General features: G+C 58.9%; 1 protein-coding gene and 1 long non-coding RNA gene across 7 annotated transcripts; both read left to right on the top strand.

Moving 5' to 3' along the window:
- Nucleotides 1–801: 801 nt before the first annotated feature.
- ADAMTSL5 (ADAMTS like 5) lies at nt 802–8,681 on the top strand. 6 transcript variants are annotated; one of them, XM_033196961.1, is made up of 14 exons: nt 977–1,114; nt 2,005–2,210; nt 2,354–2,454; nt 3,156–3,228; nt 3,343–3,434; nt 3,655–3,715; nt 3,824–3,932; nt 5,493–5,620; nt 5,950–6,061; nt 6,416–6,502; nt 6,655–6,818; nt 7,447–7,636; nt 7,714–7,785; nt 8,060–8,680. In XM_033196961.1, exons 3-14 carry the CDS (start codon nt 2,399–2,401, stop codon nt 8,359–8,361), a joined length of 1,446 nt encoding a protein of 481 aa, XP_033052852.1. In that variant the 5' UTR covers nt 977–1,114; nt 2,005–2,210; nt 2,354–2,398; the 3' UTR covers nt 8,362–8,680. The 6 variants fall into 6 exon arrangements, with proteins under 6 accessions (XP_033052857.1, XP_033052852.1, XP_033052851.1 ...); XM_033196960.1 differs by having other exon boundaries at nt 2,005–2,454; XM_033196964.1 differs by having other exon boundaries at nt 2,005–2,454; nt 7,944–8,079.
- Nucleotides 8,682–9,914: 1,233 nt separating this feature from the next.
- On the top strand, nt 9,915–11,554 carry LOC117074990. Its single transcript, XR_004433805.1, has 2 exons — nt 9,915–10,688; nt 10,815–11,554. It is a non-coding gene; the product is annotated as an uncharacterized LOC117074990 (long non-coding RNA).
- The last annotated feature ends 2,807 nt before the right edge of the window (nt 11,555–14,361 follow it).

Raw genomic sequence — 14,361 nt, forward strand, 5'->3', positions numbered from 1 at the left:
AGCAGAAGGGCAGTCCCCCCGCCCCCTCCTTTAGTGACTCAGCCCTTCACCCCGCCCGCCAGGGGGCCCCGTCGGGCGACACCAGAAGCTGTTGGAGCCCAGAACCCAGGGCCTGGTCTCATTCCTGCGTGGGTGGGCACAGGGCGGCGCAGACACTCCCGGCAGGAAAGGGTGCGGTAGGGGAGTCCTGGGGTGCTCCCTCGCGTTGCGCATCCGCACAGAGCCGGGTTCCAGATGGAAGGTTCGCGGTGGAGACCCCTGCCGGGCCCACTGCTGGGATGGGGAAACTGAGGCTGGAGAGGGTGGGTCCGCGGCTGTGAGGGAGAGGGACCATCTGGACCCAGGTCTGGCTCTGAAGCTCCGCTGGCAGCCCCAGGACCCGGCAGGGAGGGCAGGAGGTGGGGTGGGGCGCGTCCCCTGGTGACAGCAGCGCCCGGGAATGCGCCAGCTGGGAGGGTCTCCCCGCCCCCCGCGCGCGGCCCCCGGGGCCAAGCTTCTCCCCAGTGCGCTGGGGCCCTGCGCTGGGGGTGGCCGGGACCTGGGTCGGGGAACCCCCGGATAGGAGCCCAGGCGCACGGAAGTCCCCATCCACGAGCAGGGCGACCCCCCCGCGGGAGGGGTGAGGGGCAGGACCAGGGGAGGGAGCTGTGACCGGGGACGGGGACCCCGGCGGGACGCAATCCGGGCGTCGGTGGGGCAGGGGCAGCGCCTGGGACTCCCAGACCCAGAGCGGAGTGACCTCGGTTCGCGCACATTCCCAGGCCCTGAGCGCGGCGCCCGGAATAGCAGCCCCAGGGTAGAGGCAGGCGGTCAGTCCCCGCGCCGCGCCCCCGCCCGAGACTGCCAAGGTCACCGGGACCCGGGCGCCCGACACTAGCCCGCGGCTCCGGGGCCCCTGCGCTTCGGCAGTCCCCTGCCGCAGATCCGCGCCCGCCGCGCGAGGGCGCCTGGGGCCGCCGCCCCTCCTGACCCGGGCCTGGGCGCGCCTGCGGAGGACGCGGTGGGAGGGGCCGCCCCAGTCTCGCACCCGCCCGGCACCTCGGGCCCCGCCGCTTCCGCTCGCCCTGGGGCCGCTCAGGGAGCCGGGACGCGCTGCTTGCGCTCCGCGCAGTCGGTAAGTCCTTCTTCCTATCCCCCCACTTTCTCCGGGGGAAACTGAGGCCCAGAGGTGCGGCTTGCCTTGAGATCCCACTGCCAGTCCGGGCTGCAGCCCACACGGGGAGGGGCCTTGATTCTGGGGAGGGTTCACTGAGGAGGGGTAGGGTGGTCCTTGTAGCCCCCCACTTTTCACCACCTAGACCTCCACTCCTCAAGCCAGGCTCAGAGTCTGGTGGGGGTTGTCAGAAGGTGAAGACCCCTCCCCCTGATTTTTTGGTGGTAGTTTGTTTTTGAGATGGAGTCTGGCTCTGTCGCCAGGCTGGAGTGCAGTGGCCCCATCTCAACTCATTGCAACCTCCGCCTCCTGGGTTCAAGCGATTCTCCTGCCTCAGGCCTCCCAAGTAGCTGGGATTACAGGCGTGCACCACCACACCTGGCTAATTTTTGTATTTTAGTACAGATGGGGTTTTACCATGTTGGTCAGGCTGTCTCAAACACCTCAGGTGATCCGCCCGCCTCAGCCTCCCAAAGTGCTGGGATTACAGGCCTGAGCCACCGCACCCAGCCCCCCTCCCCTTGTTTTAACTTTCCGAAGCAGACTTCTTCCTGCTTCCTGGGCCAGCCCAGGCTCTGGGCTCAGAGAGGGGCACGGATGCAGCTGACCACACAGCTGTCTCAGCACCTGGAGACACCCGGGACCCCAGACCCTTGGTGCCCCAGAGGTCCAAATGCCAGAGCCAGTGGGGCCCGAGAGCCAGGGAAACAAGGTCCGGGTGGGACCCAGCCTCCTTCAGCTGGTGCCTGGGCCCGGGCTCACCCGCCTGCCTTCATGCTCTGCTGGCAGCGGGACGTCCTGGCTCACTTGGCAGCTGCTTCCCTTCCCTCCCCTCCCCTTTCTCCCTGCAGGCCGGGGTCACGAGGAGGGTGTGGATGGCAAGTGACTTCATCCCTGCCCGACAGATGGAGAAACTAAGGCCCAGAGAGGCAGTCAGCTTCCTCCCCTTCCCTGCTCCAGCCTCAGCAGCGGCCCCTTCCCTCCACGGGCCGCCCCGGCGCTCAGTCCCACCCGCTCCGCTGATGAGGCCATGAGGCACCGACTGGATCCGGGCCAGGTCACCCCTCCCTGTCCCATCCCCAATCCGGGGGACTCTCTGCTGTGTGGAAGCTGAGGGAGCCCTGGGGCCGCGGTGCAGCTGGGGGCCTCTTCCAGGGACCCAACTCCTGATCCAGCCCCTCCTGGCCGCACCTTCTGCAGTGTCACAGAATCATGGACTGAATCCACTCGGCCCCCACTGCACAGATGGGGAAACTGAGGTCTGGGAGAGTGGAGTGGCTGGCCTCAGTCCACACGGAAAGGTAGAAGCAGTGATGGTGGGGATAGTGAGGAGGGGGCCGCAGCCCTAGGAGGCGCCTGTGTACTATTCTTGAATTATCCCTCCAATCATCAAGCATCGATTAAGCTCCTACTGTGTACATTATAGCACAATACATGTATCAATGATATTGCAAGCTGGGCACAGTGGTTCATGCCTATAATCCTAGCACTTTCGGAGGCCTAAGCGGGTGGATCACTTGAGGTCAGAAGTTTGAGACCAACCTGGCTAAGATGGTGAAACCCTGTCTCTACTAAAACTACAAAAAGTAGTCGGGTGTGGTGGCGGGCACCTGTAATCCCAGCTTCTAGGGATGCTGAGGCAGGAGAATCACTTGAGGGGAGGGTTGCAGTGAGCCGAGATTGCACCCCTGCACTCTAGCCTGGGCGACAGAGCGAGACTCCATCTCAAAAACAAACAAACAACAACAATAATTGCAGATGACATTCTGAGTTTTTCCTCTCCATACCGGGCTCCATGCCTCTTGTCTTCTTTACCTGATCCACGGGACCCCTCAACTTTCCTGTAAGGGAGGCTCTATTACCCTGTTTTTCAGAGAGGAGAAGTAGGGCTCAGAGAGGTTTTAGTTACTGTCCAAGATCACACAGCCAGTCAGGACAGAGCCAGGACACAACTCTGTGTCTCTGGCGGTGGCTCCATGGACTCAGCCCCTCTTTTCCCCAGGCCCCACCTCTTCCAGAACCTCCTGCTCCTCCTGTGGGCCCTGCTGAACTGCGGTTTGGGGGTCAGTGCTCAGGTAAGGGGGGGCATGAGCCCAGGGGGTGGCGAGTGGGCATGGGGACCCAGCCAGCACTGTGGGGTCACCAGCATCTCCCCGCCAGGCTGACCGTGCCTCTGTCTCCCCAAGTAGGGTCCGGGTGAGTGGACCCCGTGGGTGTCCTGGACCCGCTGCTCCAGCTCCTGCGGGCGTGGTGTCTCCGTGCGCAGCCGGCGCTGCCTCCGGTGAGCGGGCCGGGCCGGGGCTGGTAGGGGGTCCCTGCCCCTCCTGCCCCGCTGGCCCAGCCCGGCCCCTGGCCACACCCTCGGCCTGCCCACACATGCTGTGCCCTTTAATCCCGCTGATCCCACTGGAATGTGGGTGGGGTTGGCGGGGGGGAAGGGTGGAAGGCCAGCCCCAGGAGGGGGTCCCTGAGGGTTCTCGCCACACTCTGGCTCCCTGCAGGCTTCCTGGGGAAGACCCGTGCTGGGGAGACTCCCATGAGTACCGCCTCTGCCAGTTGCCAGTAAGTCCTGCCCACCTCTCAGACCACCCTCCCACCCCAGGCTGCCTGAAGCCCGCCACCTGCCCCTTGGGTTGTCCCAGCCTCTGGCTCACCTATCTCTGTCACTAGGACTGCCCCCCAGGAGCTGTGCCCTTCCGAGACCTACAGTGTGCCCTGTACAATGGCCGCCCTGTCCTGGGCACCCAGAAGACCTACCAGTGGGTACCCTTCCATGGGGGTGAGTAGCCTGGTCTCCTGTGGTCAGAATTGGTCCAGAGTGAACAACTCATTACTCTTAAGGAGAGGGACTTGGAGGGTTGCAAAGAGACGAGGGTATTAGCACTAGGGTTTTGAAGGATATGTAGGAGTTGGTGAAGTGAAACAGAAACAGCATATGTTAGGCGTGAAACGGGCAGAGGGAAGCAGGGTTCATTCTGAGGATTCCGACTAAGTATTGACTTACAGCTGTAAGTTCTCAAACTTATCCCAGTAGCAGGAAATGTTGCTGCATTGAGCTGAAAATAGCAAGTTATATAACTATGTGCCCGGGGCAGAGAGCATCCAGATTTCAGGGAGACAGGCAGCTTCACACGCCATGGGGAAGGCAGACACAGATAGAAGAAAAGCCTAGAATGGACAGAGTGCTATCCATCAACCTCATTTCCTTCCTTCTTTCCCTCCCTCCCTCCCTCCCTCCCTCCCTCCCTCCCTCCCTCCCTCCTCCTTCCTCCTTCCTTCCTTCCTTCCTTCCTTCCTTCCTTCAAGAATTGGAGGAAATCTGCTGTGAACCCACCCTCACAGAGGCCCACTGGGTCCAGCCCAGGATCTGTTCCAGGCAGGGTCCACCAGCCAGACTCAGGGAAATGGGAGCCAAAAGGAGCTGGAGAGAAGAGGGAGTGGAGATCAGGGCTGTCAGACTGTGTGTATGATCAGACAGCCCATTTTTGCCCCACTTCCAGGCAGAAGGGGAAACTGAGGCCCAGGGAGGACCAGCGACACACCTCAGTTGTGTGGGACTCAGTCCAGTCAGTACTGGACACACACTTCATTGGGCACGTGCTAGGTGCTCGGGCCAGTTGCTCAGATCTTCTTTCTTTCTTTCTTTCTTTCTTTTTTTTTTTTTTGAGATGGAGTCTCGCTCTGTCACCCAGGCTGGAGTGCAGTGGCATGATCTTGGCTCACTGCAGCCTCCAGCTCCCTGTTTCAAGCGATTCTCCTGCCTCAGCCTCTGGAGTAGCTGGAGTTACAGGCTCCCACCACCAAGCCTGGCTAATTTTTTGTTGTTGTATTTTTGGTAGAGATGGGGTCTCGCCATGTTGCCCAGGCTGGTCTTGAACTCCTGGCCTCGAGAGATCTGCCCACCTCAGCCTCCCAATGTGCTGGGATTATAGGTGTGAGCTACCGCGCCTGGCCTTTTATTAAGGTCATCCATCTGCACACTGATAGAGTTCTTGCTTCTGTATCCTAGAGCTTAGAACAGTGTCTGGAAAACAGTAGGTGTTCAGTGGAATGAAGAATGAGCAATGGTGTTAAAAATGAATAGTATGTAAGGACTCCTCATATAAAGACTATGAATGAATGAATGAATGCAGCCTCAGGATACTTGCCTGGGAGTCCTAGCTTGCTGGAGGCAGAGCACCTACGGTCCAGTCCTGGCTCTGCCTCAGCCTCAATGTGTGGCTTTGGCTGAATCTCTGGGCTTCATCTGCCCAAGGTGATGGTTGCCTGATGAAGTTTGGTAGAGGGGGCCTGGAACTCGAATAGGGGTCCCCGACCCACTGACTCCTCCTGCCCTCAGCGCCCAACCAGTGTGACCTAAACTGCCTGGCCGAGGGGCACGCCTTCTACCACAGCTTCGGCCGCGTCCTGGATGGCACCGCCTGCAGCCCGGGTGCCCAGGGGGTCTGCGTGGCTGGACGCTGCCTTGTAAGGACTCGCCAGGCCCCGTCCACCTCCCACTCAGGCTCCACCCACAGCCTCCTCCCTAGGCTCCACCTCCACCCTCCCATTAGCCTCCACCCCTTCCCTAGACTCCACCCCTTCCTCCTCCCCTTCCAGGCCTCACCCCCAGCCCCACCTTAGGCACCCACCCCCTGGGCACCACGCCCATCCTCCTCCCTCCAGGTCCTGCTCCTCCCTAGGCTCCACCCCCATCTTCCCTCCGGGCCTTGTCCTCTTGCTCCCAGGCACTGCCCTTTCCCCAGGTCCTGGCCCTCCCAGCGTCAATGACACCACGCCTGTCCTTCACCCTTTAGAGCGCCGGCTGTGATGGGTTGCTGGGCTCGGGTGCCCTCGAGGACCGCTGCGGCCGCTGTGGAGGCGCCAACGACTCGTGCCTTTTCGTGCAGCGCGTGTTTCGTGACGCCGGTGACTGCATGCCCCGTCCTCCCTGCACACACGTCAGAGCGGGCCCTTTAACAAGCTGCGGCCCGGAAGCAAATTTCCGTGCTGATTGGCCAGTGTGCGGCCCAGCCCCCCTTTCTCCTCATCCTGATTGGCTACTGACAGATTGTCCCTCCCTCCCCCAGAACAGATGGGGTTTTAACGCTTTTCCTGCCACACTGAAGCAATAGTAATTGTAACTCCAACCTTTTACAGAGAGTTTTCCGGTTCCCAGGATCCTGGCTAGCTGTCTTACCCTCAGTAGCTCATTTCATCTTTAAGTCATCGCTCAAATACACCCCCACTGGCACCCCAACACCCTTTTACCCTCCCACCCAGGTGCCTTCGCTGGGTACTGGAACGTGACCCTGATCCCTGAGGGCGCCAGACACATCCGCGTGGCGCACCGGAGCCGCAACCACCTGGGTATCCTAGGGTGTGAGGCGGGAGGCACTCTGCAGGCCGCCCGTGGGCAGTTGTCCCTGTTTACAGATGGGGAGACTGAGGCCTGAGGAGGGGACCCCGGGGTCTGGGAGACGAGACGGACAGGTTCCTGAGGGCTGACTGTTCCCTTGCAGCGCTGATGGGGGGCGATGGGCGCTACGTGCTTAACGGGGACTGGGCGGTCAGCCCGCCGGGGACCTACGAGGCGGCCGGCACGCATGTGGTCTACACCCGTGACACAGGACCCCAGGAGACATTGCAAGCAGCCGGGCCCACCTCCCACAACCTGCTCCTACAGGTGCCGCTGGGCCTCCAAGAGGGTCAGAGGGGGGAGGCTGGTGAGAGAGAGTCAGAGGGGGGCAGTTGGGGACAAGGTCAGAGAGGGGAGGCTGGTGACAGAGTCAGAGAGTGTCGGCTGGGGACAGGGTCATGGCAGGGAGTTTGGTGACAGGGTGTCAGAGGGGATCGGATGGGAACAGAGGGTCAGACGGGAGGCTGGGGACAAGGTCAAGGGTCAGCTGGGGACAGTGTCAGAGGGGTAAGGCTGGTGACAGGTTTAGAGGGGGGAGGTTGAGGACAGGGTCAGAGGGGGAAGTCTGGTGACAGAGGGTCAGAGAGGGTTGGCTGCAGACAGCGGGGGACGCTGGGAACAGAGGGTCAGAGTGAGGGTGACTGGGGCCAGAAGGGGGAGTCTGGGGTCAGAGGGGAGAGTCTGGGGACAGTGCATCAGAGGGGGGAGGCTGGGGACAGTGCATCAGAGTGGGGAGGCTGGGGACAGGGTCAGGGGTTCAGCTGGGGACAGAGCATCAGAGGAGGGAGGCTGGGGACAGACAGGGTCAAAGGGGGGAGGCTGGGGTCATAGGATCAGAGGGAGGAGGCAACCCCAGCCTCTGACGAAGCTCCCTGTGTGACCTCCCCTGCTCCAGGTCCTCCTGCAGGAGCCCAACCCTGGCATCGAGTTTGAGTTCTGGCTCCCTCAGGAGCGCTACAGCCCCTTCCAGGCTCGGGTGCAGGCCCTGGGCTGGCCCCTGCGGCAGCCACAGCCTCGGGAGGTGGAGCCTCAGCCCCCCGCAGCCCCTGCTGTCATCCCTGCACGGACCCCAACCCTGGCCCCAGGTGAGGTGGGGACAGCCAGGGTGGGGAATGAGTGGGGGATGAGGCCTCTGCCCCTCACAGCACTGCCCACCCCACAGACCCCTGCCCACCCTGCCCTGACACCCGAGGCCGCGCCCACCGACTGCTCCACTATTGCGGCAGTGACTTTGGTGAGACCCCTGACCCGTACCCTCACTTAGCCCCTACTAACCTGGCCTCCTGCTGACCTCTGACCCTAATCTGACTTTACCCTTGACCCCTTCTTCTGACCCTAATTTGCCTCTTGACCCTAACCACTCATGGATCCCTCACATGATCCTGACTCCAGTCCCTATAGATCTCGAGGTCCCACCTGACCCTCAGCCCCTCTTCTGGCAATGTGGGTGGGGCGTGGAGATTTGCACAGAGTTGAGCAGCCAGCCAGCTTAGCACGACCCCCACCAGTGTTCCAGGCCCGAGTGCTGGGCCGCCACCGCCAGGCCCAGGAGACCCGCTACGAGGTGCGCATACAGCTCGTCTACAAGAACCGCTCGCCACTGCGGGCCCGGGAGTACGTGTGGGCACCAGGCCACTGCCCCTGCCCGATGCTGGCACCCCACCGGGACTACCTGCTGGCTGTCCAGCGCCTTGTGAGCCCCAACGGCACACAGGACCGGCTGCTGCTGCCCCATGCCGGCTACGCCCGGCCCTGGAGCCCCGCGGAGGACAGCCGCATACGCCTGACTGCCCGACGCTGTCCTATCTGAGCCCCCGCAGGAGCACTGGCCACACACAGCAAGAAAGATACATCTGACCAGTCTCAATGTCAGCGTATTTCCCTTCTCACCCTGGCTTCCAGGCATCTCTGAAATATGTCCCACCTGTGCAGCTATGTGACTCCCTGCCGCACACACTTAGACACCTCTGCATGCAGTTGGAGTCAGTGTCACAAGCCGGCAGGCACTGGTGAGGAGACACTGACGAGACTCTGACTTTTATTTCGCCTCTCTCCTTGGCTGCCAGGAAACTCATAGCTTTTTTTTTTTTTTTTTTTGAGACAGAGTCTCGCTTTGTCGCCCAGGCTGGAGTGCAGTGGCTGGATCTCAGCTCACTGCAAGCTCCGCCTCCTGGGTTTATGCCATTCTCCTGCCTCAGCCTCCTGAGTAGCTGGGACTACAGGCGCCCGCCATCTCGCCCGGCTAGTTTATTGTATTTTTTAGTAGAGACGGGGTTTCACCGTGTTAGCCAGGATGGTCTCGATCTCCTGACCTGGTGATCCGCCTGTCTTGGCCTCCCAAAGTGCTGGGATTACAGGCTTGAGCCACCGCGCCCGGCTGCTCATAGCTATTTATACTCAGAAAGTTTAACTCTGCTTTCATTCTCTTTGCGTCACACTCGCTTGGAGACACTGTCATGCACGAGCATGACACCCTGCTGCCCTGGGTACCCGGAAACTCATCTGTTTACTTCCCAGACTCTGTGCTGTCTCTCCTCTCTGCTACTCACACACACCCTCATGTGTGAAGGGCAGAGACACTGTCACAAACAGGCATAGCCCTTAGAAGACATGCCTAACCAGGCACTGTAACATACCAATTTCCCCTTTTTCCCTGGCTACCAGGAAACTCAGAGACAATCTTTTCAGCCTCAGCATTTCTGGCTGGATTTCTGCCCGTCAATATGCTCACCCCTCCCCTCCTTTTTTTTTTTTTTTTTGAGACACAGCCTTGTTCTGTCACCTAGGCTGAAGTGCAGTGGTGCAATCATCGCTCACTGCAGCCTCGAATTCCTGGGCTCAAGCGATCCTCCCACCTCAGCCTCTACAGCAGCTGGAACTACAGGTGTGAATCACTATGCCCAGCTACCTTTTAATTTTTTGTAGAGACAGGGGTCTTGCTCTGTTGCCCACACTGTTCTCCAACTGCTGGCCTCAAATGATCCTCCTGCCTCAGCCTCCTGAAGCACTGGAATTTCAGGCATGCACTATCATACTGGCTGTTCACCCCCCTTTTATTCCTCTTTAATTTTTACAAGCACTTTAAAAAAATTACTTAAAGTTCTGGGATACATGTGCAGAATGTGCAGGTTTATTACATTAGTATCCATGTGCCATGGTGGTTTGTGGCACCCATCAACCCGTCATCTAGGTTTTAAGCCCCACATGCATTAGGTATTTGTCCTAATGCTCTCCCTCTCCTTGGCCCCCACCCCACAAAGGACCCAGTGTGTGATGTTCCCCTCCCTGTGTCCATGTGTTCTCATTGTTCAACTCCCACTTGTGAGTGAGAACAAGCGGTATTTGGTTTTCTGTTCCTGTGTTAGTTTGCTGAGAATGATGGCTTCCAGCTTCGTCCATGTCCCTGTAAAGGACATGAACTCATTCTTTTTTATGGCTGCAAAGCACTTTTTTTTTAAACACCCCAGTCACATGCAGTCGGTCACAGAGACTCAGGGACACGCTGGTAGAACCCCGTCTCCATTTTACTTATGGGTAGACACACATGTTCCCACGCACCCCACCCCTCCTCCTGGCTCAGCCTCACCTCCTCCCTGCACGTCTGACCCTGTGTGGGGTGAGGGCAGGGAACAGATGAGGATAGGAGCAGGTGGGGAATGAATGGGGCTTTGGTAGGTCCTGAGCCTCCCCCAGCTGCCACATACTTTCTCAGGCCCGCCCTGGGAACCCCTCCCCAGCTGAGGAGGTAGGTGAGAACCGCTGCTGTCTGTGGGCTGCCAGCCCGCTATGTTCTTCTGCAACCAGGAGGACCGACATGGGCTGTGTGTGTACTGGGGGTGTCACGAGTTCACTCAGTAAACCCTCCCCTGTGGGGTGCCAACCCTCTGCCTCTCACTCCTGATGGATGGCTCACGCTGCCACCGGGGACAAACCGCTCTGTGTGGGACCAGGGGTTGCATTTCTCTCTGGGGCCTGGGATGCCTGGGGTCCGTGGGTCCCCGCGGACCACTGGGCACAGACAAGCTGCCCCCACCAGGCAGGGAGCAGCCAGAGAGAATGAAGGGCAAGGAGGCGGCTGAGGCAGAGGGAGTCGGCGAGAGGTGCAGGACATCGGTGGACTCGGCCCCGATCTTGCAGGTGACCCCAGGCCAGGTGCAGCCCCTCCGGCTTCAGTTTCCCCCTCAGTGAATGAAACCCCTCCCAGCTGTGACATGGGAGTTCCTCTTTCCTGGAGCCCTTCCCTAGCCCCCTTTCTTCCTTCAGACATTTCTGCAGCAAGTGCTTATTGAACACCGACGGCATACCAAGGACCCAGCAGAGCCTGGGCCGGCCCGGCGCTTCAGTGATGCGGTGCCTTCTGTGATTGACATCTGCGGCAAGCGCTGCCGGCGGGGGTCCCAGGAGCTCCCCAGCCAAGGGCCGCGGGTACTGCAGGGCTGCGTGGGGCCGCAGTGCCCCCTGGCGGCAGAACGGGACATGAAGGGACTCGGTGCGCGCCGCGGGGCTTGCAGCCCAGGTGCCCTGAGCCCACTTCCACGTGGGCACTCGCTTCCCCATGGACGCGGGCCCCTCTAGCAGGACTCCTGGTGACAGCAATGGCTCCTGAGGCCACTGTCGGTGCCTGCCGGGACCCCACTGCTCTCCCTCCCCGATTAGTCTGCAAGGCTGTCCCCTCTCCCAAGCTGTGGTTTGGGGTGTGCCAGGGAATGGAGGTTTCAGGTCTCTCGGCCACTGCCCTGGCGCCTGGATCTCAGACAGTCACCCTGGGGGCTGCCCAACATGCCAGGGGAGCTGACACTTGGAGAGTTTCCTCAACAGGGACCCCAGGCTGTGCCTGAGGCCAGGGAGAAACACGCATGAGGCTGTCCCACAGTCCCCACCGCCAGGAGCACGCCATTCCTACGTGGGCAAGAGGACCCCAGCGTGATTTGAAAATGACTACATTGTTTCCAGTGAGAACCACGTAACAATGGGCAATAAATGGTCTCTAGATTTGCACTTTAGCTTTAAAGCCAGCTAGTGAACGTTCTGTTATCTTTGTTATTTTTGATTTTTAGAGCCAGGGTCTGACTGTGTCTGCCAGGCTGGATTGCAATGATGCCATCATAGCTCAGCGCAGCCTCCACCTCCCGGGCTCCAGTGATCCTCCTGACTGAGCCTCCAGTGTAGCTAGGAGTACAGGTGCATGCCACCATGTGTGGCTGATTTTTCTTTTATTTTTGGTAGAGAGGGTGTCTCTCTATGTTGCCAAGACTAGTCTTGAATTCCTGGCCTTAAGCGAATCTCCTGTCTCAGCATCCTAAAGCGCTGGATTACAGGTGTCAGCCACTGCACCCGGCTGCCACTCTTTCCTCTTTTTATTTATTTTTATTTATTTTTTGAGACGGAGTTTTGCTCTTGTTGCCCAGGCTGGAGCGCAATGGCGCAATCTTGGCTCACTGCAACCTCCGCCTCCCGGGTTCAAGTGATTCTCCTGCCTCAGCCTCCCGAATAGCCGGGATTACAGGCACCCGTCACCACACCTGGCTAATTTTATATTTTTAGTAGAGACAGGGTTTCACCATTTGGCCAGGCTGGTCTCTAACTCCTGACCTCAGGTGATCTGCTCGCTTCAGCCTCCCAAAGTGCTGGGATTACAGGCATGAGCCACCGCGCCTGGCCTCCATTTGTTTAAATACAATTTTAGGCCAGCTGTGGTGGCCCACGCCTATGATCCCAACACTTTGCGAAGCTAAGGCAGGAGAATTGCTTCAGCCCAGGAGGTCGAGGCTACAATGAGCTGTGGTTGCACTGTTGCACTCCAGCCTGGGTCACAGAGTGAAAACCCCTATCTATTTAAAAAAATAAAGGCCGGTCATGGTGGCTCATGCCTGTAATCCCAGCACTTTGGGAGGCCGAGGCGGGTGGGTCACTTGAGGTCAGGAGATCAAGACCATTATGGCTAACATGGTGAAACCCCGTCTGTACTAAAAATACAAAAAATTAGCCGGGCGTGGTGGCAGGTGCCTGTAGTCCCAGCTACTCAGGAGGCTGAGGCAGGAGAATAGGAGAATGGTGTGAACCCGGGAGGCAGAGCTTGCAGTGAGCAGAGATCGCACCACTGCACTCCAGCCTGGGCAACAGAGCGAGACTCCTTCTCAAAAAAAAAAAAAAGAAAAAGAAAAAGATAGTGAGGGACCATGCCAGGTGCAGAGCGAGCTTGGCACCCTCTCTCCTCCCTCGCGGCCATGACCAGACCACATTCTTCAAAGCAGCCAGGCCAGTGATCGGCAGATCCCGACAGCCTGGTCTGCCATCCCCGTGTGGTCACCGACACAGGGTGGGGGGTGATTAATGATTACCTTTGCTCTTTGCTCTGATAAATCCTGCACCCTGAGTAAAAGACAAAGCCCCGGGCCGGGAGTGGTGGCAGGTGCCTGTAATCCGAGCTACTCAGGAGGCTGAGGCAGGAGAATCGCTTGAACCCAGGAAGCAGAGGTTGCAGTGAGCCAAGATCATGTCATTGCACTCCAGCCTGGGCAACAAGAGTGAAACTCCGTCTCAAAAAATAAAGAGAAAGCGCCCCCATGCCCTCTCAGTGCCTGTGTGGTGCAGCCCCGAAAACTCCCCTTTTGCCTCCTTCCTGCCCTCCCTCCTCCTTGCCCTCTGTCCTCCCTGACCTCTGTCCTCCCTGACCTCCCTCCTCCCTGCCCTCCCCTTCTCTGCTCCAGGCACAGGAGCCTCCCTTCTGTGCCTCCTACTCACCAGCATGGTCCTGCCTCAAGGCCTTTCCACAGGCTGTGCCCTCTGCCTGGAACACTCTTTTTTTTTTTTTTTTTTTTTGAGAAAGTGTCTTGCTCTGTTGCCAGGCTGGAGTACAATAATGCTATCTTGGCTCACGGCAACCTCCACCTCCCGGGTTCAAGCAATTCCCCTGCCTCAGCCTCCCAAGTAGCTGGGATTACAGGCATGCACCACCACACCTGGCTAATTTTTTGTATTTTAGTAGAGACAGGGTTTCACCATGTTGGCCAAGATGGTCTCGATCTCCTGACGTCATGATCCGCCCACCTCGGCTTCCCAAAGTGCTGGGATTACAGGCGTGAGCCACCCACCCAGCCTTTTTGTTTATTTTTTTCTTGAAATGGAGTCTCACTCTGTCACCCAGGCTGGAGTGCAATGGCACGATCTCCACTCACTGCAACCTCTGCCTCCCAGGCTCAAGTGATTCTCTTGCCTCAGCCTCCCAAGTAGCTGGGACCCCAGGCATGTGCCATCATGCCTGGCTAATTACTGTATTTATAAGTAGAGACAGTGTTTCACCATGTTGGCCAGGCTGGTCTCGAATTCCCGACCTCGGGTCATTCGCCTGCTTTGGCCTCCCAAGGTGCTGGGATTACAGGTGTGAGCCACCACGCCCAGCTGACCACTCTTTTTTTTTTTTCTTTTGGAGACAAGGTCTTGCTCCGTTGCCTAGGCTGGAGTGCAGTGATCATGGCCAGGCATGGTGGTGCGTGCCTGTAGTCCCAGCTACACAGGAGACCAAGAGGGGAGGAATTCTTGAGTTGAGGAGGCTGAGGATGCAGTGAGCCATGATTAAATCACTGCCCTCCAGCCTGGGCAACAAAGCCAGAACCTGTCTCATAAAAAAAAAAAAAAAAAGGCCGGGCGCGGTGGCTCAAGCCTGTAATCCCAGCACTTTGGGAGGCCGAGACGGGCGGATCACAAGGTCAGGAGATCGAGACCATCCTGGCTAACACGGTGAAACCCCATCTCTATTAAAAAAAAAAATACAAAAAACTAGCCGGGCGAGGTGGTGGGCGCCTGTAGT

The sequence above is a fragment of the Trachypithecus francoisi genome, unplaced genomic scaffold (genome assembly GCF_009764315.1).
Source record: "Trachypithecus francoisi isolate TF-2019V2 unplaced genomic scaffold, Tfra_2.0 Lachesis_group5, whole genome shotgun sequence".
Classification (NCBI taxonomy): domain Eukaryota; kingdom Metazoa; phylum Chordata; class Mammalia; order Primates; family Cercopithecidae; genus Trachypithecus; species Trachypithecus francoisi.

What these genes read in the sequence shown, in the direction of transcription:
- ADAMTSL5 (XM_033196960.1), top strand. Translation starts at nt 2,399, where the DNA reads ATGGGGAAACTGAGGTCTGGGAGAGTGGAGTGGCTGGCCTCAGTCCAC. An exon ending in GCCTCAGTCCACACGGAAAG is followed by an intron (nt 2,455 to 3,155) that starts GTAGAAGCAGTG and finishes TCTTTTCCCCAG; the next exon opens with GCCCCACCTCTTCCAGAACC. An exon ending in GTGGGTACCCTTCCATGGGG is followed by an intron (nt 3,933 to 5,492) that starts GTGAGTAGCCTG and finishes TCCTGCCCTCAG; the next exon opens with CGCCCAACCAGTGTGACCTA.